The sequence below is a fragment of the Oncorhynchus keta genome, chromosome 11, assembly GCF_023373465.1.
Source record: "Oncorhynchus keta strain PuntledgeMale-10-30-2019 chromosome 11, Oket_V2, whole genome shotgun sequence".
NCBI classification, from domain to species: Eukaryota; Metazoa; Chordata; class Actinopteri; order Salmoniformes; family Salmonidae; genus Oncorhynchus; species Oncorhynchus keta.
In genome coordinates this window covers 44642514-44670007 of record NC_068431.1, presented here as the reverse complement: position 1 = coordinate 44670007, position 27494 = coordinate 44642514, and the positions used below count along the sequence as shown (strand labels likewise).

Below are 27494 nucleotides of genomic sequence, written 5' to 3'. Positions count from 1 at the left end.
CACATACATACATACATACATACATACATACATACATACATACATACATACATACATACATACATACATACATACATACATACCCACACAAAAAAATCATATATATATTTAAAAAATATGTATATACATCCATATGCACATATAAACATACAAACATTCATACACCAGAATAACAATCTACACTGATTTAAAATATACACATACATAATACTAAAATGCTAAGAGAAAATTGTAATAAAATACAAATAGTAATTATATGTACGCACACCTACACTGACATAAGCACTACAGAGGGCTGGTGGGACTCTAGTCGGGAGAGCGGCCTACGGCTAGACAAAGGCAGAACGGCACAAAACATCAACTTGCTAACCAGGTGTCTGCGTCTGCCCCTTCCCAACCATCACCCCCAGTCCCCTGCAAGCAATAAATAAATGGTATGGTAGTAGGAATAATGTAAGGATTGTAAAATAAATAACGATACAAAACAAAAATGGGGGAATAAGTATATCCATCCGAAGGTGTCAGTGATCAAACCTGGAAGTAAAAATATGCATCGCTCTGAGCACAGCCGGGATGAAAGTGAATTTAACGTTAAATGAGAGCTCTGACCGTCATCCATTGGTCTGCTCAGCGTCTTACATGTTCGGTAGCCCTTGTTGAGCCCGTTTAATACGGTTTCACCCAATATGGTATAGTATGGATTCGAGTCCATGAGCAGACCCTAACACACAATGACAAGGCACTCTACCCTGTACGGGGGATTGGTGTATAACCCCGGATAAACTTCTCTGCGTCCAAAACCGAGGAGATCCAAATCTTCTTACCGGAAGGCGGGGTAATTCTTAGTCTTGCAGGGAAGAGCAAGGCTGGGCGAAGATGGAGTTTGTAGAGTTTGGTCATGACATCTCTGTTGTCGGCGTGGTGCTTTGCCACATCGGGCGCATAATCCACAGGTTGCCCCTCATTCGAGCTTCACACAGGATAAGATCCTTGGTCTTGAAACTGTGACAACAGATGATTACTGGGCGAGGACGTTGGCCCGGTCCAGGCACTGGGTCAAGCGAGCGATGTGCACGGTCCAGCTGGGGATCCGAATCCAAAACATCCGATCCCATTGCATCCTTCAATAGCTTGGCGAACAAGTCGGTGGGGCGAGAGCCCGCCTCTACCCCCACTGCCAGACCAACAACGCAAATGTTATTACGTCTGGATCGGCCCTCCAGGTCCACCACTTTCACAGAAAGCCTCTGCACACTATCCTGCAATGACATGCATAGCTTCTCTAACTCGTTGATCCTACCAGCGTTGAATTCAGAAGCTTTCTCAAGGTCCACAATACTCTGGCCATGCGACTGTTCGAATGATGCTCTCGATTTTGGTGTCCAGTTCAGCAATAGTGGCCTTAAGATCCTCAGCTATAGCAACACGTAGCTCCCCCAAAGCCCAGGTAAGTTCTGTAAGTGTCACATTGTTGCATGTGCCTCCCGCCATGTCTGTCTCGTTGTTTATTGGGGAGTAGGCCTCTGCTGTGGATTTATTGTCCTTTGGTCGCTTATTACTCGGCATTTTCATATAAAAAGTTACAATCTTGTATTAGAAAGAAACGTTTGTTGTAAAAAGTGCCATAAAGTAGGTTCAATTAGATTAATGGATTATTTAGTTGCAGGAGCCTCTCACGCACAGCCGTTCACTCCAACATGCTAGCTCTGCCCCTGACGTTATGCAAATATGAGTAGGTCTAGGGTTTCTGGGATAATGGTGTTGATGTGAGCCATGACGAGCCTTTCAAAGCATTGAATGGCTACAGCCATGAGTGCTACAAGTCAGTAGTCATTTAGGCAGGTTATCTAAGTGTTCTTGGGCACAGGTACTATGGTGGTCTGCTTGAAATATGTTGGTATTACAGACTCGGACAGGGAGAGGATGAAAATGTCAGTGAAGACACCTGCCAGTTGGTCAGCGCATAATCGGAGTACACGTCCTGGTAATCCATCTGGCCCTGCGGCCTTGTGAACGTTGCCCTGTTTAAAGGTCGTAAATCACAGTGGCCGCGGAGAGCTTGATTACACAGTCGTCCAGAACAGCTGATGCTCTCATGCATGTTTGAGTGTTACTTGCCTCGAAGCGAGCATAGAAGTTATGTATCTCGTCTGGTAGGCTCATGTCACTAGTGTCTACTAGTGTAGTACGATTCGATCTTAGTCCTGTATTGACGCTTTGCCTGTTTGATGGTTCGTCGGAAGGCATGACGGGATTTCTTATAAGCTTTTTGGTTAGAGTCCCGCTCCTTGATAGCGGCAGCTCTACCCTTTAGCTCAGTGCGAATGTTGCCTGTAATCCATGGCTTCTGGTTGGGGTATGTACGTACAGTCACTGTGGGGACAACGTCATCGATGCACTTATTGATGAAGCCAGTGACTGATGTGGTGTACTCCTCAATGCCATCGGAAGAATCCCGGAACATATTCCAGTCTGTGCTAGCAAAGCAGTCCTGTAGTTTAGAACATGCTTCATCAGGAAATAGAATGGTGTACCCATTTGTCATAATTTAATAAAAGTAAAGATACCTTCACAGAAAATGAGTCACCCAGTAAAATACTCCTTGAGTAAAAGTATTTTTTTTAAATACAGTTGAAGCTCGATTGTCCATTGTTTGTAATCTATGTATGCTTGTGTTCCCTCATGTGCTTTATGTATTGATTTGTTGTTAATAAAAAAAATATTTAAAAAAAATATTTAAAAAAATAAAAAACCTGTTGATGACTCGAAACTGTGCGCGTCCCCCGCCCCTTCTGAGGAGGAAGCTACTTTAAAAAACGCCCATTCGCAGACAAATCCTCATTATATTCAAGGTGCGGCTATAAACAGGTGTCTGAGAAATAGTCCCTTTTGCATTTTAAAGGAAAAACTACCAAATTGGTTTTATATTTCGCAGACTACTTTCTAAAACAATTTTACAACAACAGCTTCTTTTTTCAAGACATCCATTGTGTGAACGCGTGGAGGGCTGCTAGTCTCAACCAGGTGGACAGTCATTTATTTTTTTGTTCCTACAAAACAATTAGACTTTCTACAGGTTTTACAAGAACAGTGACTTTCCTAAAACTCAGTTTGAGTCAAGGAGTTCATAATGGCCAACTCGGGACTCCAGATTTTGGGGTTTGCTCTGTCGCTACTGGGTCTGATCGGGTTAATTGTAGGCACAATCCTGCCCCAGTGGAAGATGTCCGCCTATGTCGGGGACAACATCATCACAGCAGTGTCTATGTACCAGGGATTATGGATGTCTTGTGCATTTCAGAGCACCGGCCAGATCCAATGCAAAGTCTACGACTCAATTCTGCAACTTGACAGTAAGTAGGCTAATGCATTTGTTTTAATATATAAACGTGTGTGTATTGAACGTTTGCCTTGCCCCTGTATGGATCTTAGAGCTATGAGTGCAATATAACGTATTATGTTGAACATGCTGTATGAATGTTGAAGGCGACGGAATTAACACTGCTATGTGGATGAGGCATGCACCTTGCCCAATATTGGACTAAAGGAAACTAACGTCAAACCTTTGAGGAGTTTACATGTTATGTTTTTAAAGGGCGAATTGGCTCGAGGCCAAACCTGCCAAATACTCCATCTAAACGTGAATTGACTTAATTGCGCTATTGTTCTAGAAACACAAATTCCTCTACTTCCATATCAAATCAACTTCAGAAATGCAAACTACACACTTACTGTATACTTAACACTTGCAGCAGACTATTTTTTTCTATTCAAAAAATGGCTGGCTTCTCGTTTACACACAGGTGTTCAGACAGATAATTAGCACAGGTAGTCAAATATTTGTTTTCAATAAACAAGCGTTGTAACTTAGGACAATGGTCGTGAGGGAACCCTAAAATTGTAAAGGTGTATGAATTTAGTTAACCTTTTTGTTTTTGAAAATAATTTCGCACCGATTTATGAAATGTCCTTATGCTCCCAAAACCTACTGCAAGCGATGCGTGTTAATGTTCTGCCCCCTACAGAAGATTCCTTCTTTGACACTTATGTAATTTGATGGAACAGATTCATGACAAGGGCTAGCATGCGCCATGCATGATTGGAAACCTGATAATATTATGCAATTGACACACCTTGTTGCTGGATTTATGACTCATATTTAGTGTCCATGCTCAATTGTAAACTTTTGGTTGCTTTGTCCATTTACTATTCAACTCAGACCCTCTGTGTGCTATCCATCTTAAACATTTACATTTTTTATCCCTTTCTCTATGGGGTTGATATATTTAATTTTTAATCTCACTTTCAGTTCACCATCTGACCTCTGAGAACACAGCAATCTGGGGATATAATCAAACACAGGCCACTGAATGAATGACTTTTCACATTAGTTCGTGGCTATGGCTGGTTTGTAATGTTAACACGGTAATGATTATCCGGGCTATGCCATGTCCTCTTCTGCCTGTGGGAAAAACCCTTATAGGCTAGTGCTCCATGGGCGTGTTGCAGACTAGTCTCATAGATTAGACGTAACATGGTAAACGTAAATCTGGAATGCTCAAATTATTATGCATTGAGCTGGACACTCTGCAACATTTTTCTGTACAAAATAAAAGCAAAGTCTTTAAAATGTCACCAGTTTATTTTTGGAATCAATGTTCAGACATTTACAGAAGCGACATAATAACACTGTTCTCATCCAAACTGGAAAATGTAGGCAACATTTGTCATAGTGCTAACTGTGGAAAGTTGACAGAAACCATAATATGAATTAGCTAATAGCAATTACTAGGTACTGTTCGTCACATCACGGGTGAGCTCAACAGTCATCAAAATCATTGAGAAGCACTAAAAATGTCAAGTAAGCCGACGATGGGTAGTTTGTGCGCACCACCATGTTTTAATTTTTTTATGCATCAACCAAAGGTTGCAAAATGATTTGGGTCTGTTTGCAGCATGCATGTTGAAGGGGGTATGTCATCTACCATCTTTCACTTGCCTTCACCTCATTTTGTTATACATCTTTGTTCTGACAGTTTGTGACAATCAGAATGCTTTGTATGATGTCAACAAACATGGCTGTTAATTAGTTCATCATAATTCGTACAACCTTCAAAGTATTTTACACACGTGTCCATTACAATCTCTGCAAGAATCGGAATGCAAGATTGGTCAACATTACTTGAAAACATGTTAACACATTATTCTCCAAACATATGGTGTGCTAGAATAGAAGTGACAACACCAATATACACGAATTAGAATGATCACATAATAAGGCACTTACTTTGATGGCAACGCACATGTCAAAAGCTATTGTTAGGAAGGAAAACAACAATGAAGGCAATGCGTGCGCCACCTGGAAAATGTGCAGAGGGGGGTTGCAAGTTCTGAATGATCATGCTGTTTAATCAGTGTCTTTGTCACACCTGTCAGGTGGATGGATAATCTTGGCAAAAGAGAAATGCTCACGAACAGGGATGTGCACAAAATGAGAAGCTTTTTGTGCGTAAGTAAAATTTCTGGGATCTTTTTTTCAGTTAATGAAACATGGGACCAACACTTTACATGTTTTGATCAGTATACTTAACATGTTGGATAGCCTTTCCCCAAACTTTTAATCTTAAACCCAAACCCCTAGAGCTGGTTAACATTAGCCACAACAAATTGGAATATTGTACAGCTTGCGATTTTTAACATGCCATATGAAATGGGTAATGGACATCCACAAATTAATACATTCTATTCGAAACGTAATATATCATACTAAATGGAGTGTCTTGGATTTACATATAAAATAATAGGAAATACTGAGACCAAGTTGGTGATCGAGGGTGTGCGAGCTGCAGGCATGGGGGTAAATATCATGTTTATCGTGCTCTGTTTAGTCAACACGCCAGTGAATAGACTCAATATGCAGGGGTGGCACTGTATGAAACTGCGTGCACAGAGAACTGTTAGCAAGGACCACACATTATACATTCTATAACCTATATTGAATAAAACTGGCAGCAATGTTCTCCTTTTTCATCCTACCCCACTAAAAACCAAGATCAATTTAGTAGGCGTATGATCTGATAATGACCGGGGCCCGGTTTCCCTAAAGTGATGGCGCTTCCTACAACGGCCGATGTAACATGCGTAACCCAAAACTCCACGTAGAGAGAGGTCGCTAAGTGCGTCATTGGAGCATGTCGATACTGGTAGGATCGAAAGAAAGTGAGCGCTGCTTTTGGATCCATTTTCTCCCGTAATCTTTCCTTAACTTCACAGTACTGACAACGGATCAGTTTCCGAGAGATACCACCCATGGCTGCAAATACTGAAGCTAATTGTAAAGCTTAGGCTACCCAATATCAAATGCATTGAATCACCGGCACGCTAGGCTACACATCGTGAAATGTATTGAGATAGTGTACCTACAAGTAACAAAATATAACTACATTGGTTGGACACTAAATGTAGGCTATTTCAATGATAAATGGACCTATAGCCTACTGTTTACATTAGCCTAATTTGAAGCAACTTTGTATTAATTGCAAAGACATTTGTGACTTTGTCAACTTTGTTCTGAAGTTATCGGCTTTCAGAGGGACTGAGTCATGTTTAGCGTTGCGTAGTGATGCGGGAGGGTAAAAAAGCATCTAATTGCGCACTTCGCTGTTCTACGAGTGGCGAGACAGGCATTTGATTACCAATGTTTTGAAGTGCAACGTTAGTAACTTAATAACAATGGTTTTGGGGAAACAGTGCAGAGATTTAACATTGCTCCGACAAAGGTTATAACGATTTATTTAGCCTTAAGATACTTTTGGGAAACCGGGCCATGTTGTATTATGGGGAGAATTAGTACTCAACTCAGTGTCCAAGGGTAATCGTACACCTGCTCGTCCCTTGTTTTTCAATAGCCCGCTCACTTTTACAGCCTTTCCTCTGCACCGTCTCTTCAGATAAATGTCCGGGCGTGTTAGAATATGATTAGCCTATACCAAAACACTAAATCATGACATTGCAATATTTTAGACATGGAGCTACAGCTACATGTTAGCCTCTGACTACAGTACACTTACTGACCACTTCCCCCTGATTTTTAAATTGCTTGATCCTTTATCTTATCAATTAGTCTTGCAAAATGTAAATGTATCCTATGGTCTTTTCTCCACTATATCGCAATGTAAAAATGTGTCCTCCATTACTCTTCATCAGTATACACCCTGTGCTGTCTAGATGTAGAGTTAAGTGTGTGGCTTACTGCGGGTGTGCCATCTATTCCACTCATGTCTTCTGACACTTCACCTATGGTACACCTGTGAAGTTCCCTATGCTCCCAGACTCCGGCTGCTTGAGTTCCCTAGACTGTTTATGGTAGTTTTTTTTTGTGGCTGTAAAGTACTTTGTTTGACTTGTGTATCAACAACAGCTTTTGATAAGGCTGTATTGTTTTCGACTCCTTATCGCTTACTCTCTTTTGCTTGTATGCTTTATTGTATCTGCAAACATGAACACAAGCCAGTTCTGATAAGCACTGTTATCAAACCAGTGGTCGGATGTGACAAGTCAGAAAATAATAGCTTGATATCAATTTCATTGCGCTGATAGCCGGGAGATTAAATATGGCCAGATATGAATAAGGCGTTAGGTTGTGCCAACTGCTTACTTTAATGTCATGTTGTCCTGGTAAGTGAAGATTGCAGAGTATGCCTACAGTTTTTCTCATGCCAATACTGATTGGAGCTTTTCAGAACCACAACCACATTTTAATAGTAGTTTCAAATGTTGCTATGTTGTCTAAATGGTTCCTGAATTGTATAATGCAATATTGGAGAACTTTGCTGACTTCAAGGCAGCCATTTTGATTTGGGCTCTTGTGAATGTGCTCAATGTCAGTTGTAAGCTAAATCCATATCTATCTGCTGTAAGAGGGTCTAGCTAGCCAATAGAGGAAGGAAATGTTTTTAGCGGCATGGAGAGGGAGTGTCTCCCTCAGTGAAACCCGACTCCCCCGGGCTCAAGACTGGTCTGACCTGTTCCTGACTTGCTGACTGAGCCAGGGAGGGGTTGCACACAAACACACAAACGCAGGTCATTCTTACGGAACTGTAAAAATGAAGATGTATTCTGTCATTTTTCACAATTTCTTCTTGAATTACTGAGATTAGGATCTTTACGTAACTATTTCATAGTTTTTAGTTTTTATTTTATTCGGGTAATATGCATTTTTCCACAATTCTCATTACATAACAAGTCCAAAAAAGTGAAACATCAGTATTTCTAATACTTATATTGCTCCCCTAATGAATCAAATCAAATGTTATTTGTTACATCTACACAACCTTACAGTGAAGTACTTACAAGCGCTTAACCAACAATGCAGTTAAGAAAATGCCCTCAAATTATGAGAAGGCCTGAGTTAAACACAAGACTGAAAAAATATATATTTCAAATGAAATTATAATATAACTTTTTCCCAGTTAGAGATTTTTAGTGGGGTGAAGGTGGTGTTTGAGGATAAGAACCTTATTCTAAAGGAATATAAGCAGATAACTATAACTCACTGTGCTCATCTAAGGGCTACTCCTAGATGATGCATCATGGGTGACTAAAACTTAATTAGAAACTGATTGGAGTATTTTACAGGAACTTAAGTGTTGTGGCAATGACACGTTCACACCGTTTGTAGGCATAAATATTAGTTTCACGTAAACTTCAACTAGTAAACCATTTTTATGATTTATGGATAAACTACAGCAACATATTTGGTGTTTTATTAAAATTAGGTTTTTCTAAAGTGTTAAAAAAAATACCTGAGTTTAAATCCGGACGCTTTACGGGAATTTGAGGTGGAATTGTACAATTCAGGCACATTTATGTATTTAAAATAACACTTTCCCTAAAATGAGATCTTAGTCCTCCAGAATGGGAGTTGATTATTTGCAGATGAATCACGGTTTGTTTCTCAATTTGCTACAGACATTTTTTAAACTGGTTTCATGAGAATCACCCACCCACACACACTCCACCCTTAAAAGGTTTCCGTTGGATATGGTTTCAGTTGCACCCATAGAGATTTATAGAGATCGCAATGTTGTAGCTGTGACTGCATGGGCAGCACCATTGACGCAGTCTAATTCTAAAAGTAGTACATCTTCTTTTGATGTTTGTAGCTAATATTGGTGACTTACCACACCACCTGCAGTGCTGGAGTTTTGAACCAAATCTTGCCATTAATTTATTGCGGCCACTAAACAGTGGACATATCGCTTAAAGCCATTTACAAACTAGGCAAAGCAATTTGAAGAAGAATATGCTCTGATCATTGTCTGATCACTCCCCACCCACTTGACAACTTTAAAATGGCGGAAGCTCTCAATGGCAATGTTCATGCAAAACCGGGTTATACATCTGCCTACATTGGGAGAGAGAGTGGTTGAGGCAGAGACGAGTTCAGTGTGGAAGAGTTTCAGTGGCTACTGCTTTCTGGTCTTAATAACCTGGCTATTAAAGCTAAACATGCCTATAAAATCAAGTTGAGCCTTTTATTCCTATGACCAAAACAACTTGTCGCAGAGTCCTCTAAAGTCTGTGTGGATAAATCAAACATTTGTCAACTAACATGGTCATTCATTCACTAGACCATTGGTACTTCTCCTTCCTCTATAAACTATAACTCGTCTCTGTTGAAAAGAAGAAAAAAAAGTTTAGTAGGGCATATCACCCTAAAGGGATAATCTGGTGTATTAACTCTGTCCTTCCCACCTCTACAGGTGCGCTCCAGGCAACGCGTGCCCTGATGATTGTGGGCATCATTGTGACCGTGGCTGGACTGGGGGTGGCAACCATGGGAATGAAGTGCAGCAACTGTGGAGGAGATGACAAAATAAAGAAGTCTCGCATCACCATGACTGGTGGCATCATCCTGCTGATTGGATGTGAGTTACCTTGAAATTGGCAGATGCGTCATTTGCTCTAAATTATCTGTATGGTCGGATATTTTAACCTCTAACATTTTTCCCTCCTCTCCATAGCTCTGTCTGCAACTATTGCCTGCTCGTGGTTTGCTCATAACATCATCAAAGAGTTCTACAATCCATTCGCCCCTGTCAACTCCAAGTAAGTACTGCTGAATCCCTCTATGGCCTCCTTCTGTTCTTTATTGCCCCTCTAGTTACCTGGAATCATTAACTCACCGTCTTGGAGTTGGTGAATGATATAAGTTGCGGTCCATTTTCTGTCACGTATGTAATTGTACTGATTACCAACACAAACCCTCTTCTCCTCTAGGTACGAGTTTGGTTTAGCCATCTTCATTGCCTGGGCAGGAGCCTTCCTGGACATAATCGGCGGTGCCATGCTCGCAGCATCATGCCCCAGGGGCAAACCTACACCCAAATACCCAATCGCCGCCACCCGCCCCCCTAGCAGCACCAAGGAATTCGTCTGAGCAGGAGACCTCCCCCCTCTCTCTCTCTCTGCCCTGCTGCCTGGAGGCTGAAGGAAAGGCACCCACATGTACTGTGCATCAGTCCAACTCAACCTGTCATTTGGTCTCTGCCAAGTCCACCTAGATAGCATTGTCTTTTTTTGAACTACGTATGTTTTACATTTCATCTGCCGTGTACCCTCAATTACTGATATTGTAAGGCTGTAATTTTAAGATCTGTATTTTTTTTTTATGTGACTGTTTCTGAGGACTACTCATGATATTTACTTGTAAGGGAGCGCAGACGGTGAGTGTCTGCCTCTGTGAGAATGTTTTATATCCCCCTCACACCATTACTCCACTTTTCTCCCATGTCTATTACTGTAGGCTACATGGACAGGCCAGATGATTGTAATGATGAAAGGGTCACCATGATTTGGTATTGCATTACAATAGCCAAACCTCCCACAACATCTTCTAGGAGCCAGATGGGACATCTATTGTCTGACTTAATGTTTATGCTAGATATTTTTATTTCAATGCCTAAGACAACACATACTATGAGGTACTTGTATGATTTGAAGGTCTGGGACGGAGTCCCTCAAATCTTTACAAGATTGACAGACTATTTGCTGTAGTTCAGTTATTGCTATTATCAGTGGTAAAGGAAATCAGTGTGACACATTTGACTCCATACTCTCCCTTTGGTCAAGTACTTGTTTGTTTTATTAGCTAGTAGCCTACAGTAGGTGTGCTTCAAAGATGGTAAAATTGTAATCTTTTCTGTCACATTCAGAATATTCAACTTGTTTTTTTGTGTTTATTTTAAGAGATATTATTTTAGTTATTGTTATGAGATTTGGTGTCTGTAAATAAAGTTGTGGTTTTGGGCATACTTTGGGATTCAATACAAGGTATGCAGAGCTGTTGCTATAAGTCTTATCCTGACTAGCTAGGTTGCTTTGTAACCAACCAGATGTGAACTCGGCTGAAATATTTTATTTAACCAGGTAGGTCAGTTGCGAACAAGTTCTCATTTACAACCGCAGCCTGGCCAAGATAAAGCAAAGCAGTGTCCAATTTGTAAGTCGCTCTGGATAAGAGCATCTGCTAAATGACTTAAATGTAATGTGACAACAACCGAGGTACACATGGGATAAACAAAGTACAGCCAATAACACACAATAGAACAATCTGTATATAGTGTGTGTGCAAATGAGTTAAGGCAATAAATAGGCCAATAGTGGTAATGTAATTACAATTTACACTGGTGTGATATGTGCAGATGAGGATGTACAAATACTTGTGTACAAAAGAGCAGGAAAAACATGGATGAGGTAGGTAGTTGGTTGCACTGGGTATTTACAGTCTGTGTACAGCTTCAGTGATCAGTAAGCTGCTCTTAACAGCTGATGCTTAAAGTTGGTGAGGGAGATAAGTCCAACTTCAGGTATTTTTGCAATTCGTTCCAGTCATAGGCAGCAGATAACTGGAAGGAAAGGCAGCCAAAGATGTTGGCTTTGGGGATGACCAGTAATATAAACTCAAAAAATGAAACATCATTGTCAACTGTTTATTTTCTGCATACTTAATGTGTAAATATTTGTATGGGGAGGGGTCAAAATCAAAAGTAATCTGGTGTGGCCACCAGCTGCATTAAGTACTGCAGTGCATCTCCTCTTCATGAACCGCACCAGATTTGCCAGTTCTTGTGAGATGTTACCCCATTCCTCCACCAAGGCACCTGCAAGTTCCCAGACATTTCTGGGGGTAATGGCCCTAGCCCTCAGCCTCTGATCCAACAGGTCCCAGACGTGCTCAATGGGATTGAAATCCAGGCTATTTGCTGACCATGGCAGAACACTGACATTACTGTCATTCAGGAAATCACTCACAAAATGAGCAGCATGGCTAGTGGCATTATCATGCTGGAGGGTCATGTCAGGATGAGCCAGCAGGAAGGGTACCACATGAGGGAGAAGGATGTCTTCCCTGTAACGCACAGCATTGAGATTGCCTGCAATGACAAGCTCAGTCCGATGTGACACACCGCCCCAGACCATGATGGACCCTCCAAATCGATCCAGAGTACAGGCCACGATGTAACGGTCATTCCTTCAACGATAAACACGAATCTGACCATCACCCCTGGTGAGACCAAACCGCGACTCGTCAGTGAAGAGCACTTTTTGCCAGTCCTGTCTGGTCCAGCGATGGTGGGTTTGTGCCCATAGGCGACGTTGTTGCCGGTGATGTCTGGTGAGGACCTGTCTTACAACAGGCCTACTACAAGCCCTCAGTTCAGCCTCTCTCAGCCTATTGCACACAGTCTGAGCACTGATGGAGGGATTGTGCATTCCTGGTGTAACTCAGGCAGTTGTTGTTGCCATCCTGTACCTGTCCCGCAGGTGTGATGTTCAGATGTACCGATCCTGTGCAGGTGTTGTTACACGTGTTCTGCCACTGCGAGGACGATCATCAGCTGTCCGTCCTGTCTCCCTGTAGTCTTAGGTGTCTCACAGTATGGACACATCTGCAGTTCTCATGCCTCCTTGCAGCATGCCTAAGGCACATTCATGCAAATGAGCAGGGACCCGGGGCATCTTTCTTTTGGTGTTTTTCAGAGTCAGAAGAAAGGCCTCTTTCGTGTCCTAAGTTTTCATAACTGAATTGCAGTGTTGTCTTGTGAGATCTTCTGAGCTTTACCACAAAGTCATTCTGTCCTTATAAAACTTTCACAAAATACCAAGCCATTGGATATAAGAGAGGCAAAAATATACATGTCTTGTCCAAAATCAATCCTGAACCTATTCCTTAGGCACTTCTTGATCCAACAGAATTGTATGCAGTTTGGCTGTAACTCACCCTTTGCAAGGCAAGTTTCCATAACATATTGTACACTCCCATATGTATTTATTTAGACTGTGAAGATAAAATATTCATTTTGCTCTATACTCCAGCATTTTGGATTTGAGATCAAATGTTTCATGAGGTGACAGTACAGAATGTCACCTTTTTATTTTAGAGTATTTTCATATGTTTTACTGTTTAGAAATGAAGGCACTGTGTATATAATCCCCCATATTTGAAGGTGTCATACGTTTTTGAACAAATGTATTTGTATTAAAGTAGTCAAATGTTTACTTGGTCCCATTGTTCCTAGCACTATGTCACGCTTGTGACTACGAACTTGGATGCATCTGCAGTTTGTTTCGGTTGTGTTTCAGATTGTGTCAAATAGAAATGAATGGTAAATAATGTATTGTCATTTTGGAGTCCCTTTTTCTAGTTCCTCAGACTTTCTCATTATTCACGATTCATTCATTATCTGTATCATGGTAGTATCCACATTAATGGAGAAGTGTTCAGAAACCTATTCTTTTAATAAAAGTGACTCCAAAATGACAAAATACAATTGTTTACCATTAGTTTCTATTGAGCACAATCTGAAACGCAACCAAAACAAACTTCAAAGCTTGATATAGTCATTGTGTGCTAAGAATATGGAACCCAATACTAAACATTTGACTACTTTATAGTATTTGGAATTTGTCCAAATATTTATGACACCTTCAGATGGGAGGACTAGATAAATAAAGTGCTTGATTTGTAAACGGATACACTATATCCAAAAGTATCTAGACACCCCTTCAAATTAGTGGATTCGTCTATTTCAGCCACACCCGTTGCTGACAGGTATATAAAATTGAGCGCACAACCATGCAATTGCCATAGACAAACATTGGCAGTAGAATGTCCTTACTGAAGAGCCCTGACTTTCAACGTGGCACCGTCATAGGATGCCACCTTTACAACAAATCAAGAAATGGGTTTCTATGGCCGATCAACCACACACAAGCTTAAGATCACCAATGGCAATGCCAAGCATCAGCTGGAGTGGTGTAAAGCTCGCCTCCATTGGATTCTGGAGCAGTGGAAACACGTTCTCTAGACTGATGAATCACGCTTCACCATCTGGCAGTCCAATGGACGCATGAAGAACACTACCTGCCCCAGTGCATAGTGCCAACTGTAAAGTTTGGTGGAAGAGGACTGAAGATCAGGGGCTGTTTCTCATGGTTCGGGCTAGGCCCCTCCAGTTTCAGCATGACAATGCCCCCATGCACAAAGCGAGGTCCATACAGAAATGGTTTGTTGAAATCGGCGTGGAAGAACTTAACCCTATCAAACACCTTTGTGATGAATTGGAACGCCGACTGCAAGCCAGGCCGAATCGCCCAACATTAGTGCCCAACCTCACTAATGCTCTTGTGTCTGAATGGAAGCAAGTCCCCGCAGCAATGTTCCAACATCTAGTGGAAAGCCTTCCCAGAAGAGTGGAGGCTGTTATAGCAGCAAAGGGGAGACCAACTCCATGTTAATGCCGTTGATTTTGGAACGAGATATTTTCAGAGCAGTGTCCATGTACTTTTGGTCACATAGTGTATATATGACAAAATGCATCATGGGGGGCACGCATCACCGGGTGCACACTGCACTTGGTGTCAAAGGAAGGCCAATAACATCATCAAGGACCTCAGTCACCCTTCTAGCAGAGACCGAGAGACTGAAAGAAGCAGTTTATCTCCATGTCATCACTGTTGAACAGCCATCACTAGCCGGCTGCCTGCCCGGTACTCTGCCCTGCACCTTGAGACTAATTCCCCATTTACAGAGTCATTGAACACGGGTCACCTCATATTCTGTTGTTTACTCACTGTTTAAGTATATACTGTATTCTCGGGTTAGCCTTGGTAGTACGGCGCCCCTGGAGCAAATTAGGATGAAGTGCCTTGATCAAGGGCACATCAAAATGTTTTTTCATGTTGTCGGCTTGGGTATTCAAACTAGCGACCTTCGGTTACTGGCCTAACGCTCTAACCACTAGTTTACCTGCTGCCATAACAGCTGCAAATCTGTGTATGCAACCAATAAACTTTGATTTGAAATACCCTCAAATAAGAGGTGACATTCTGTTCTGTCGCCTCATTTGAAACATTTGATCTCAAAACCAAAATGCTGGAATATGGAGCCAAGTTAAATGTTTTAGCTTCACTGTCCAAATAAATAAGTAGGGGAGGATACATCCACAAAGTTCTCTCAGATCTACATTTTGCCAAAATAACACTTCTCCTCAAACCAAAAATGGTCTCATTGTCTTCAACAGTGATCTTATTTTCCAAAAATAGGTTCATTTCAAAGACTACCCAAACAGGTTTTTATTCCAAATGAATTACAAGTCTGTACTCGTTGAGTGAGACAAAAGTTCCAGGCAGAGCACTGTGTTCCTTGGACTTTATCTCCATCTGCTGGTACTATCACTGTACAACAGCATATCACATTCCAAGAAGTATAATCAAGGTTTTACAATAACACATGCCACTTATCAGACTCTTTCATGCAAAGAGTACAAAAACACACACTCACTTTAGTATCAGTCCAAGCATATCATTTATTTTTGTTTTACTGATAATTGAATTACTGTAACTGGAGTTGAAGTAGGCCTAACCCTTTTAGTGATATAATTGTATAACTTTACAGCTAGAGGGAAAAAGTCTGAGCCAAACTGACCAATGGTTCCATATCAAAACAATGTATTTCTCACAGCTCGGTCAGTCATGCACCAAATACCACATTTCTCCTCCATGTTGCGATCTACTTCATCGTAACTGTGTTTTACATGAACCACCAAAATGAATGATACTCCATACTCCAAGAGCAGAGGTAGGCAACTTGTCTGAATGTCATACGATTTTTTTTTTAGACCAGATTAGATTATTATGGTGATTGGTGAAGGACATTGGACAAGAAGCTAATTAAAAAAATAAAAGAAAATTGTCTTTTACACCTCTATTCAGGGATACATAGAAGTTCACTAGTTCACAGTGAGAACTCCTTTGTCTAGTAACTCAAGGGTAAAAATGAAATACATTACAACATAGGCAGGGTATAGGATTACTAAGCTTCTAATTAGGACGTGCATGACAAATGAAAGTGTATCAGTGTATCTATCTATCATGTTTTAGAACAGATTTTACAGACACTTCACTTGCACCAAAACGAGACAGTGTTGTCGACCATCAAAGGCTAGAATAAAGTGTATTTGTCAAAAGAATATGTGAAACAATGAAAAAGCATAGGTCAACTCATTTTAAAGGGGCAGGTCTTGATGGGTAGGGCCTTCTCGTGTGTGCTTATGTTTCAGACTGTCCGGCTCCAAATCTATCCAACTTGCTCCCCTCCCGTTCAAAACCAGAACAGCAGCAGAGGTGCACCATGTTCTCTCTATTTCCTTGGGACACCCACCTTCCCTCCGGGAAGAGCTAAACTACTGGTGATGCGCATGCTGCTATTGTAAACTTTGCAATGGGCACCTGAACTGGGTATGGTCCAGAACAAGTGGTACTCGCCTCAGAATTTCACAAATGTGCACGATAGCTTCTTGAGGTCTGGACAGTCTGAAGTGTTTAGGCAACAGGATAGATATTGATTGATATGGGGAGGCCATTGTTGTTCATGACGTCATCCAAGTCCTCATCCTCTATCACCACTGTAAAAAAAAAAAATATATATATATATATATTAAAAGCAGGAGAAAATACATACAAGGTTCGTCTGATTCTGTATAATCATACAATTAAAATAGGTACATATTCTGGTCAGACTAACTTAGTTATTTTATCGATAAACCTATAATGAAACTATATTTTAGACCAACTATATTTTCAGTTTCTTTCGTCTCAATTCTCGTTCCTTATCTTTTGCTTGCTTTATCTGCCGCACTCACCTCTCTTCGAACGTCCTATTTGCCCTAGCTTCGGGGCCCGTTGGCCTCGTCTCCGCTGGGGGGAGTCAAAGCTCAGCACACCCCTGTTGAATCGACTCCCCAAACCAGGCACCTCACCATACTCGAGTGGGATTACTGAGCTGGGCTGGAGTACGCCAGAGGGGGGTAGAAACTCGGGTATTCCCGCTATTCCGTACATTTCCAGTGGTTGAGGTGCGCTTTCACGGTTCTTTCGGTTTTTCTCTGTCTCTAGAATTCTCGACACCTCAGCAGCGTCCGAGCGCTGCTTCTCCTTGTCCTTGCTTCCACAACAGTACAGCATGCGGGATACCGGCAGATATTTTAGTGTTGATGAGATAAATGTCGTTGTTCTTGGCTGAAGACGTAGTTAAAATGGAGAATGTGGTACATAACAAAACTCATAAAAATCAACTGAATACATTTTTCACACTTTGCCGGCACAGTATCCCTGCTGATCCACAACACATTTCTGCCATAAATGTCAGACTATTAAATTACAACATTCTAGAGGCAAATCAAAACGAAAAATATCAGCTCGTGAAACTGTCACACTAAATGTGTTGACGTCTGCAGACCAAGACGCTTGCTCGACCATTGCGCAAAACTTATCCCAAATGCATTTCCCCATCAATATTGTTTCAGTATGATTCACTTTTCAGTTAATCTGGTAAAATATTGGTGTAGATTATTTCAAACCTTTTCTATAACTAGTGGTCATTGAAGAGAGTCCTCTTCACATACACCCCAATTGCGATGTGTTGTTGTGATTTTACAGTTGAACATATCCCCACTCCCAGTACGCACAGTTTCGACGTCTTAAAGGTGTAGACCGTCAATGATAAATGCGTTATCACAATCCGGGATTTCCCAAACCCGCACCTGATAGCGTCATGATGAACGAATTGAAGTTGCAGGAATGGTGGCAACATGTAAAATGAAATAAAAAATCGATGTATGAGTATGAGATTACTCACACACTCGTATTTATGGAATTCCATTACAAACAGGCAAATAATAAAGAGACTAAAGAGGTTGTGAATCTGATCATAGTCACAGCATTAAACAAGTGCCTCCATTTAGCTGACTGGGTGGAGTTAGAAGAGACATTGTTCGGGCAGACAGTCACAGAATAGGCCTGCATATTTCAGACATCTGGCCTTATTCATTTAGATGTGTGAAATCGGTCTTTCTGTTTGTATGAGTCATCAAACTTCTCTGATGAAGGTAATATCCTGCTTGGCATGGTGAGAGAATGTTGGAAAGACTTGGTGTAGTACATTGCAGGACTAGCTGTTTTATTGTTGTTGTTGCAACACACTAATGTCCAACACTGTCTGTCCATTCACTCCCCTGCTGCAATTATAGCCCACGTGTGAAAGGACTTGTCAAAGTAGTAGGACAGTTCTATGTTTGATTATCACATCTCCATTATTAATGTCCTTCCTGGACATCCTCAGTTCCTGGAAATGAGAGGTCGATGAAAGGGGAAAATGCAATGAAGTGTTTTGGTGTTGTGACCCTAATATCTTCCTGAACATGTTGGGTGCACAAGAGTTAAAATGCTAATCAACATTTTTTAAGTCACTCGAATAAAATGATTATGAGGTAAGTTGATCAAATATTTGGTCATTTAGAAACATGTATTTATAATCAGTTACCCTGGTACGCCCCTTTTCTAAAAACAACATACTTGTACCAGCAATTGGACATTGTTCTTAGGTCAGACTAGTTACCAAGTCTGGTTTCTTTTACTTTTACATCCTTTAGCAGTCACCATTATCCAGAGTGACCTATAAGAGCAATTAGCGTTAAGTGCCTAGTTGATCTGGGGATTTGAACCAGCAACTTTTCAATTACTGGTATAGCACTCTAAACCGCTAAGCTACCTGCTTAGCAGTTAAGAATAGATGCAACATAGTAAACATAAATCAGGGGCACCCAAATGAGTACGATATTTAACATGAACGACTAGCAACCCAAAGGTTAACGTGTTCGAATCTCGTCACAGACAACTTTAGCATTTAAGCAACTTTACAACTACTTTAAACTTTTTAGCTACTTTGCAACTACTTAGCATGTTAGCTATCCCTTCCCCTAACCCAGGGGTGCCCAACCAGTCGTTCGCAAACTACTGGTCTATCGTGGATTGCTTGCCAGTCGATCGTGAGATGATTATATATCTACTAAAATTCAGCCACACAATGCCTATAATCTCTGTTTTAATGTTTCGACAATCCTCCATTCACAGCAGTGTCTGAAAAGTCACATGATTTACGTAAAATATGACCCGTCTCTGCCCACTTATTTACGTATACTTAGTTAACGTGGTCAGATGCCACCCGCCAACTCCAAGTCGAGGTAACAGTGATGATAGGCAGCTAGCTAGCAAACTTTGTAGTCAGATTCGTTGTTAAATTGTTCTTAAGTTGTGTGGTCGACAGCACCAATAATGAGTGAAGGGTAGAATAACAAAGAAACAATAGAAAATGGGTAATTTCCACAAATTATTATTTTATTTTATTATTATTTTTTCGTCATGTCAAACTCAAAATGTGTGTGTCTCATCTGCCAAAATAGCATCGTTATCCCAAAGAAAAGTAACATAGAACAACAGTTTAAAACCACACAAAACCCAGGAAATAGATTTTCCAGCAAAGACTGAATTACGAAGAAGAAAGGTACAAAAACAAAAAAAACAACTGACAGCGCAGCATTTGGGAAGGCGGCAACATCTTATCGTGTGAGTCGCGTTCTTGCTAAGCATAAAAAGTCATTCAAAGATGGGGAGGCAATCAATGAAGCATTTATTGAGGCTGCCATCAATGACATTCAGTTGTCCAGAAAAGCGATGACAAGAAGATGTGAGGGAATAGCAGAGAACCTCGAGAATCAACTGAAGAAGGATATTGACAACTGCGAGTGTTATTCCCTCCAGTTTGACGAGTCCACAGATATGGTAGATGTGGCACAGTTATGCACTTAAAAAAAAAATCATTCTCACCCCCAATTTTTCAGTTTTTGATTTGTTAAAAAAGTTTGAAATATCCAATAAATGTCGTTCCACTTCATGATTGTGTCCCACTTGTTGATTCTTCACAAAAAAAATACAGTTTTATATCTTTATGTTTGAAGCCTGAAATGTGGCAAAAGGTCGCAAAGTTCAAGGGGGCCGAATACTTTCGCAAGGCACTGTAACACAGCCCGCATCCAACTCGGAAGCGAGCCGCACCAATGTGTCGAAAGGAAACACTGTACACCTGGCTAGTGTGCACTGCGCCCCTGGCCCGCCACAGGAGTCGCTAGTGCGCAATGAGACAAGGATATCCCTACCGGCCAAACCCTCCCTAACCCGGACAACGCTAGACCAATTGTGCGTTGCCCCACAGACCTCCCGGTCGCAGCCGGCTGCCCAGAGTCTCTGGTGGCACAGCACACAAGGGGCAAATATATTTTTCAAGCTTTTATGAGGTTTGCTAACAAATTCCAAATGCCCATTTTGTAAGCTTGTTTTCATTCCTACCTATGGGGCATCCGCTATGGTTGACCGCATTAGTGGGTTCGTTGCATTGTGCAAACAGGATGATTCATTCCCGGATTTCCTTAGTTATTACTGCGTAATTTATCAACAAGCTTTGTGCAGGAAGATGTTAAACATGAAAAAGGGTGATGGATGTTGCGATGAAGATTGTGTGTTCTACTCAAGCAAGAAGCCTACAGCGGAGGCTATTTCGGGCTCACTTAGAAGAGACTGAAGCGGATCACACAGGCCTGCTGCTGCACACAGATGGTAGCTGAGCCGAGATACATTTTTAGGGAGATTCAGTGACTTGATGCCTGAAATCAAGGAGTTTCTCAAGGTCTCCAAACATGCAGAATATGCACAGCTAGAGGACACACAGTGGCTCCTGGATTAAGCTTTTCTCACTGGCCGAACTTACATGCTTAATGAATTAAATGTAGAGCTGCAAGGAAAAGGCAAACGTAATCAACATGATCTGCTCTGTGAACACTTTTAAATGCAAACTACAAGCTGCAACGTAAGGAGCTGCACTTCTTTCAACACATGCATTCAGAACTTGAACGTCAGGGCAAGGACACAGCACAGCTTGACAGTGCATGTTATGTGGAGCAAGTCCAGAGCATCTTATCTGAGTTTGACAGTCGTTTCACTGACTTTGCATCACTTGAGCCTATTGCCACTTACAGTACATGTGCTTTCCGTTTGGCACAGACATAAATCTGGAGGTCATTGAATCCAAAATGGAATCACCTTTTCAGTTGGACACAACAATAGCAGAAACTAAATTTCTCACCCTTCAAAATGACATTCAGCTGAAATCCAGGGCAACCACTGAGAAAGGAAGAGTTCAGGGAGCTACTGCTAGAGGAGAAGTATACCAACATAAGAAGATGTGCTCTCAACGTATCAGCCCTTTTTGGATCAACCTACCTCTGTGAATCTGCATTTTCTCACATGAAGTTAATAAAGTCCAAGTACAGATCTACTATGAATATTGACCACCTTCTGGCCTGCATGAGACTTGCAACAAGCTGCTTACAGCCCTGACTATGAAACCTACTTGCCTCCACCCAATGCCAAAAGTCACACTAAGGTACGAAATTAAATGAGTTCCACTTATTTGTGGAAAACATGTTATTGGTCCAAATTATATTTGGGTACCAAATAGGTGTCATAGCAGCAGGTCCATAATCAGCGATGTGTTGCGTTTCATACATTTTGTTGGTTAGTTTAGATTTAGAGACTGGTAGATCTCATCAGGCTGGTGCAAATGAAAAAGTAGATCGCACGTCAAAGAAGGTTGGGCACAAATGCCATAACCCTAACCCCTTAACCTACAGTATGACATAACTACCGTCATTACGGTCTAAACTTGCTGTAGACTGGCTTAAACAATAAATATAAATAAACAAAGTCCACAGTCTCTCTGACTTATATATATACTTGACTGGAAACTCCAAGGAAGAAAGCAAGCTGTGGCTTCTTCCACTGGAATTGTGATACAGAGAACTTTAAGTGAAATAATCTGTCTGTAAACAATTGTTGGAAAAATTACTTGTGTCATGCACAAAGTAGATGTCCTAACCGACTTGCCAAAACTATAGTTTGTTAACTAGAAATGTGTGGAGTGGTTGAAAAACAAGTTTTAATGACTCCAACCTAAGTGTATGTAAACTTCCAACTTCAACTGTAGACAAGATCTCCAACAGTGTAAGTCCCCTTTCTCATATATTTTATTTTGTCTCTGCTGAGCTGCTCGGAAATGCTCCCTTGCAGTTCTTTGTGCTTCCTTTAGACCTTCTCCAGGTTGTAGAGGAACGCTGGGCCTTCCATCCTGTCATACTTTACCTCTGCTGCACCAGACCAGATATCCTGAGGTTGATGGATATCTCTTCCAAGCATCAGCCGGTTTTGGAATGAACCCAGTGATTGCCTAAAGGGAGCTGGGGTACGCTGACGTCAGGAGCTGCAAGTGTTCATCCCAGTTTTGCTGATTCTGGTCCACGTAGCAGCAGATCATCTGGAGTAGTGTGCGGTTGAACCGCTCAACCTGACCGTTGGAAGCCGGATGATAGGGGGTTGTCCTTGCCTTTGAGATCTGCAAGAGCCTGCACACACTCTTGAACAGAAAACTTGGTCTGTGTGCACTTCGAGTTTGGCATTGAAGTAATATACCAGTCTCTTAATAGCCGTTTTAGCTCCTTAGTCAGGAACAGGAAAAGATTCAACCCACAGAGTAAACTGGTCGATGATGTTGAGGATGTACTTGTTTCCGAAACTGGATCCTGGAAATGGGCCTAGCAAGTCCACATGGAGACGATCCAGAGGTGCTCCAGCCTGTTAGTTTGAATCTTGGCTCTTTTAATGGGACTTGCAGATTTATGAGAATTGCAGTGCTGACATCTCTCTATAAACAGGTGGACATCTCCTCCCATTCCATACCAGTGGTAGCTCTGGCGGATAAGGGTCGTGGCAAGCTTGCAACACTTCAGTCTGCATTGAGGCTGGCACCAGCAACAATGAAGATGGGCTGAGTCGACCAGCTTTCTCCCAGTGGTAGTAGAGAACACCTTGGCATAGTTCAACTTGAGGCCAGCACAGCCAGTACTTTCTTAGTGCAGGGCTCTCCAGGGTAACTTGATCCTTAGTGGGAAGGTTTCCTGACTCTTCCACTGGCGATGGATGGAGAGGAAAGGATCTTTATTTTGCTCTTTGGCTAGTTCCTCACTATTAAGTGGCCGAAGCCAGTTTACAGTTGGAGCTTCTAGCGTTGGCACATCTGGCTAGCTGTCTTCCTGTGATGGGTCGCTACTAGCACTGTTGGGCTCCTTGTTCTCAGTCTCTCCAAGTCCAATGCACTGTGGTTTGAGGCATCCGTGTCAAGGATGTACTTCCCTTCTGCAGCTGGATACCCTAGTATTTGGGCTGTTCTCAGTTTTTCCTTAAGCTGATTGAAGGTATTCTGGTGCTTTTCTCTCCACAGGAAATTAGCTTCCTTCCTGAGGAGAATGTTGAGTGGGCTGGCAGAGTTCTGCAAAGGCTGGAACGAACTTGCGGTAGTAATTGCATAACCCTATGACGGCTTGGAGTTCTTTCACATTACTAGGAGGTTGCCAGGCTTACACATGCTTGATCAGAGCAGGGTTGTGACTTCTGCCTTCACCACTCACGACATGCCCTAAGAACAGGACTTCTTCCTTGAGTAGGTTGCACTTGGATTACATCAGCTTCAGTCCGTAGCTGTAAAGGGATTGGAAGACATCTGCAAGCCGTTCTAGGCTCTCGTCAACTCTTCTCCCCAGGATTATGGTGTCATCCAGGTAGAGCAGTAGGTGTTTCCCATTAGGGTCCACAGAGGACGAGCTCCATGGCCCTCTGAAACGTACTTGGGGCATTGCAAAGGCTGAATGGTATAGAGGTGTATTGGTAGAGCCCATATCTAGTGATAAACACCGTCTTCTCCCGGTCCTTTTCATTGACTGTTATCTGCCAATACCCGGATTGAAGATCTAATGTGGAGAAGACATTTGCTCCGCCAAGGACGTCAAGACATTCTTCAATCTTGGGCAAGGGGTATGCATCCTTGGCTGTCAGGTTGTTGAGGCGGTGGTAATTGCCACACCAGGGGACTCCACCATCCTTCTTACAAGCTAAGATGATGGGGGATACCCACTCTGAGGAGGATGGTGTGAAGACTGTAAGTCGCTTTGGATAAAAGCGTCTGCTAAATGGCATATACATATACATATACATAAGACACCTGCTTCCAGCATGGCTTTGAGGTGCTTTTCCTCTTCTCCTTTGAACCCAATAGTTGTCTGTCGAACCTGTTGACGTACTGGCCTAGCCACTCCAGTGTCTAGCTTGTGGGTGACAGCAGACATGTAACCTAAGTCAGTGTTGGTCATTTCAAAAAGGGACTTGTACTCCACTGAGTTTGTTGCTTGAAGCAGCAAACATGGCCCGGAGATGTTCCGGTAGGTCTGTGGCAGCAGTCACTCTTCTCATTTCTGGTCGCTGGGCACTTTCTGCTCAGCTGGACAAGATGGACTGGAGGGGTCATCAGTGAATGTTTCGACCAGGAAACCAAGGCAAGCTCCTCTTGGTAGAGTGGCCTTGTTGCTCGAAAGGTTGCAGAGCCTGACAGGCACCCTCTGCTCCATGGTTGTGACGACACTTCTGGAGGACACAACTTCGTTGATACTTATAGGCTCAGGTACAGTAGAGACACTGGGCTTTGGATGGTCAACTTCACCCCAGACTGAACATTCACATTCTGGTAGGAAGGTTGTGTCTTTCTCCAGGAGCACCCGAGCTACGAAGTAGTCTGGTCTGTCGCTTCCAACGATTTTGTCAGGCAAAAGTTCCCCCTCGATGAAGACTCTTCCATTGGCATGAATAGTTACATTTGCAGCTCTCAACAGGTCCAGGCTGAGGAGGAAAGTGTCATGTATAGGGGCCATGTACACCTCCCTTTCAAATTTTCTGGTGCAGATCTTAAATATAAGTTTCAGTCCACCCATGGCAGTCATGTCTTTCCCCGATTCAGCATTCCAAATGTCTTCTTGAGTGCTGTCTGCTCACTCACAGGGAACTGCTGGTAACGGCTCTCAGAGAGGATTGTTGTTTCAGCTCCAGTTTCTACAACAGCTTGGACTGGGATGCCGTTGACTGTCAGAGATATCTGCAAACTTGGCCCTCTGTTTGTAGTACAGCTGACTTGTACAGTAGGGGACTGGCTCCATTGGCTGACAAGCCCACCTGCAGAAGTAGCTTGGCAAAGTTCTTTACCACCCCGGGTATTGGGAGGGGTTAAGGCTGAGGGGCCTCACACATTCTCTCCGGAAGTGTCCTTCCTCACCACAATGGTAACACGGCCCTGTAGCAGTGCGGGTGGGACTTGATGAGCGGACTCTCGTCCTGTTAACCTGCTGCAGTGCTAAACATCCTTGTCTCCTCTCCTGACTCTCAAGACTGCTGACCTCGAACTGCCTGAGAGAGTACTCTGGGAACCCCTGGATCCTGTGGTCCACAGCGGCAGCTTGTTTTAGCTGTAGCTTATTCATCTTCTGCAAGTCTCTGAGCCTCCACAAGTGAGCTGGGATCTTGATTCATTACCTTATAAGCCACATTCTGGTTCCTGAGGCCCTTGGGGAATGCGTTGGTTGCTAGTTGATCTCGCAGATCTAGTTTTTGATTTGTTTTGATTCATTAGACTCCCCATTAGCTGACGCCAAAGGTGACAGCTAGTCTTACTGGAGTCCCGACATATAACGAAAAAGACATTGCAGACAAAATACTTTACAATTTACATATGTTCAAAAGCATTAACATGTAGTGTGTGTGTGCGCATCTATCAGTTCCACATACATGTCAGTACATACACACAACAAGTAGGTCACATAGGGAAGGAGAGGCATTGTGCCGTGAGTGTTATTTAATTATTTTTTTAAACCATGTTTGCTGTTCACTTGCGCTATATGAGATGGAAGGGAGTTCCATTCAATCACGGCTCTGTATTATACTGTACGCTTCCTTGAATTTGTTCTGGACCTGGGGACTGTGAAAAGACCCCTGGTGGCATGTGTGGTGGGGTAAGTGTGTTCTGGACCTGGGGACTGTGAAAAGACCCCTGGTGGCATGTGTGGTGGGGTAAGTGCGTGTGTCAGTGCTGTGTGTAAGTTGACTATGCAAACAATTTGGAATTTCCAACACATTAATGTTTCTAATTTAAACAAGAACTTGACGCAGTCAGTCTTTCCTCAACTCTTAGCCAAGAGAGACTGGCATCCATAGTATTAATATTAGCCCCCTGATTACAATGAAGAGCAATACGTGCCACTCCTTTCTGGGCCAGCTGCAGCTTAATTAGGTCTTTCTTTGCAGCACTTGACCATATGACTGGACAGTTATCAAGACAAGATAACTGGAGCGTGCTGGATTTGCTTTGTGGAGTGTGGTGTCAAAAAAGTAGAACATCTCTTGATTACGAACAGACCTCTCTCCACCTTTACAACCATTGCATCTAATATTTTTGGCCATGACAGTTTACACCAGGATCGGCAAGTGTGACCAGCCAGCACACTTCCTCTGCAAATTCAGCCGACTACTCATTGGATTGGCAAAGCTCTCCCAACTTCCTTCTGACTGTGGGCGGGGGGTTCCACTAACCAAAAAGCTGGTTCAGCCGCTCCTTGAGAAGGTTATAGTCCTCCCGAATTTACTCAGGCAGTGAGCATACATTTCTGATGGCTGATCCCCGCAGGAATTTGTGTAGCCGGTCAACCCGCTTGAGCACCGTTCCAGCCATACTTCCTAGCCTGCCGTTTGAATGGAACAGAAAGGACTCCTCATTTTAATTTCCATCGAACATGGCCGGCTTCGATTTTGTGTCATCCTGTGTGGTGTGATAGTTCTGGTGATTTGCTTTTACTATGTCATGTTACCCTTACTCTTTGACCTTAAGTAGCCTAATTGCCTCACCCTCTTTTTGACTCTGTTCTAGAGAGTCTAACCCTGACCTGGAATGTTCAGTATTGACAGGCTGGTGCGGTTTCTAGGAATGTATCTGAGACATTACTTCATGTCAAATATTCCTCCACTCTTCCACAGCTCTTATTCAGAAAATCCTGTGTCAGACGTCAGTTCAGCTGATGTCATCAATGGTTCATTCTCAAAGCTCTCTCTCGCAGGTAAGAGGTGGCCATCTTTTTGATGTTCAGACTTAGACTATCAATGGACTTTTA

The 27494-nt window shown here is 42.3% G+C and overlaps 1 protein-coding gene and 1 long non-coding RNA gene across 2 annotated transcripts; one reads left to right on the top strand and one right to left on the bottom strand.

Moving 5' to 3' along the window:
- The first annotated feature begins 2831 nt into the window (after positions 1 to 2831).
- LOC118390309 (claudin-7-B-like) lies at positions 2832 to 11313 on the top strand. Its single transcript, XM_035780750.2, has 4 exons — positions 2832 to 3353; positions 9765 to 9929; positions 10026 to 10110; positions 10282 to 11313. Exons 1-4 carry the CDS (start codon positions 3131 to 3133, stop codon positions 10439 to 10441), a joined length of 633 nt encoding a protein of 210 aa, XP_035636643.1. The 5' UTR covers positions 2832 to 3130; the 3' UTR covers positions 10442 to 11313.
- A 103-nt stretch (positions 11314 to 11416) lies between these two features.
- On the bottom strand, positions 11417 to 18036 carry LOC118390308 (uncharacterized). Its single transcript, XR_004826932.2, has 2 exons — positions 17208 to 18036; positions 11417 to 16970 (listed from the first exon to the last, which is right to left on the bottom strand). It is a non-coding gene; the product is annotated as an uncharacterized LOC118390308 (long non-coding RNA).
- Positions 18037 to 27494: the final 9458 nt, after the last annotated feature.

Bases quoted from the DNA above. Each gene is read 5' to 3' on its own strand.
- LOC118390309 (XM_035780750.2), top strand. From the start codon at position 3,131: ATGGCCAACTCGGGACTCCAGATTTTGGGGTTTGCTCTGTCGCTACTG. The intron at 3,354-9,764 runs GTAAGTAGGCTA...CCACCTCTACAG, and splicing joins CTCAATTCTGCAACTTGACA to GTGCGCTCCAGGCAACGCGT. The intron at 9,930-10,025 runs GTGAGTTACCTT...TCCTCTCCATAG, and splicing joins CATCATCCTGCTGATTGGAT to CTCTGTCTGCAACTATTGCC.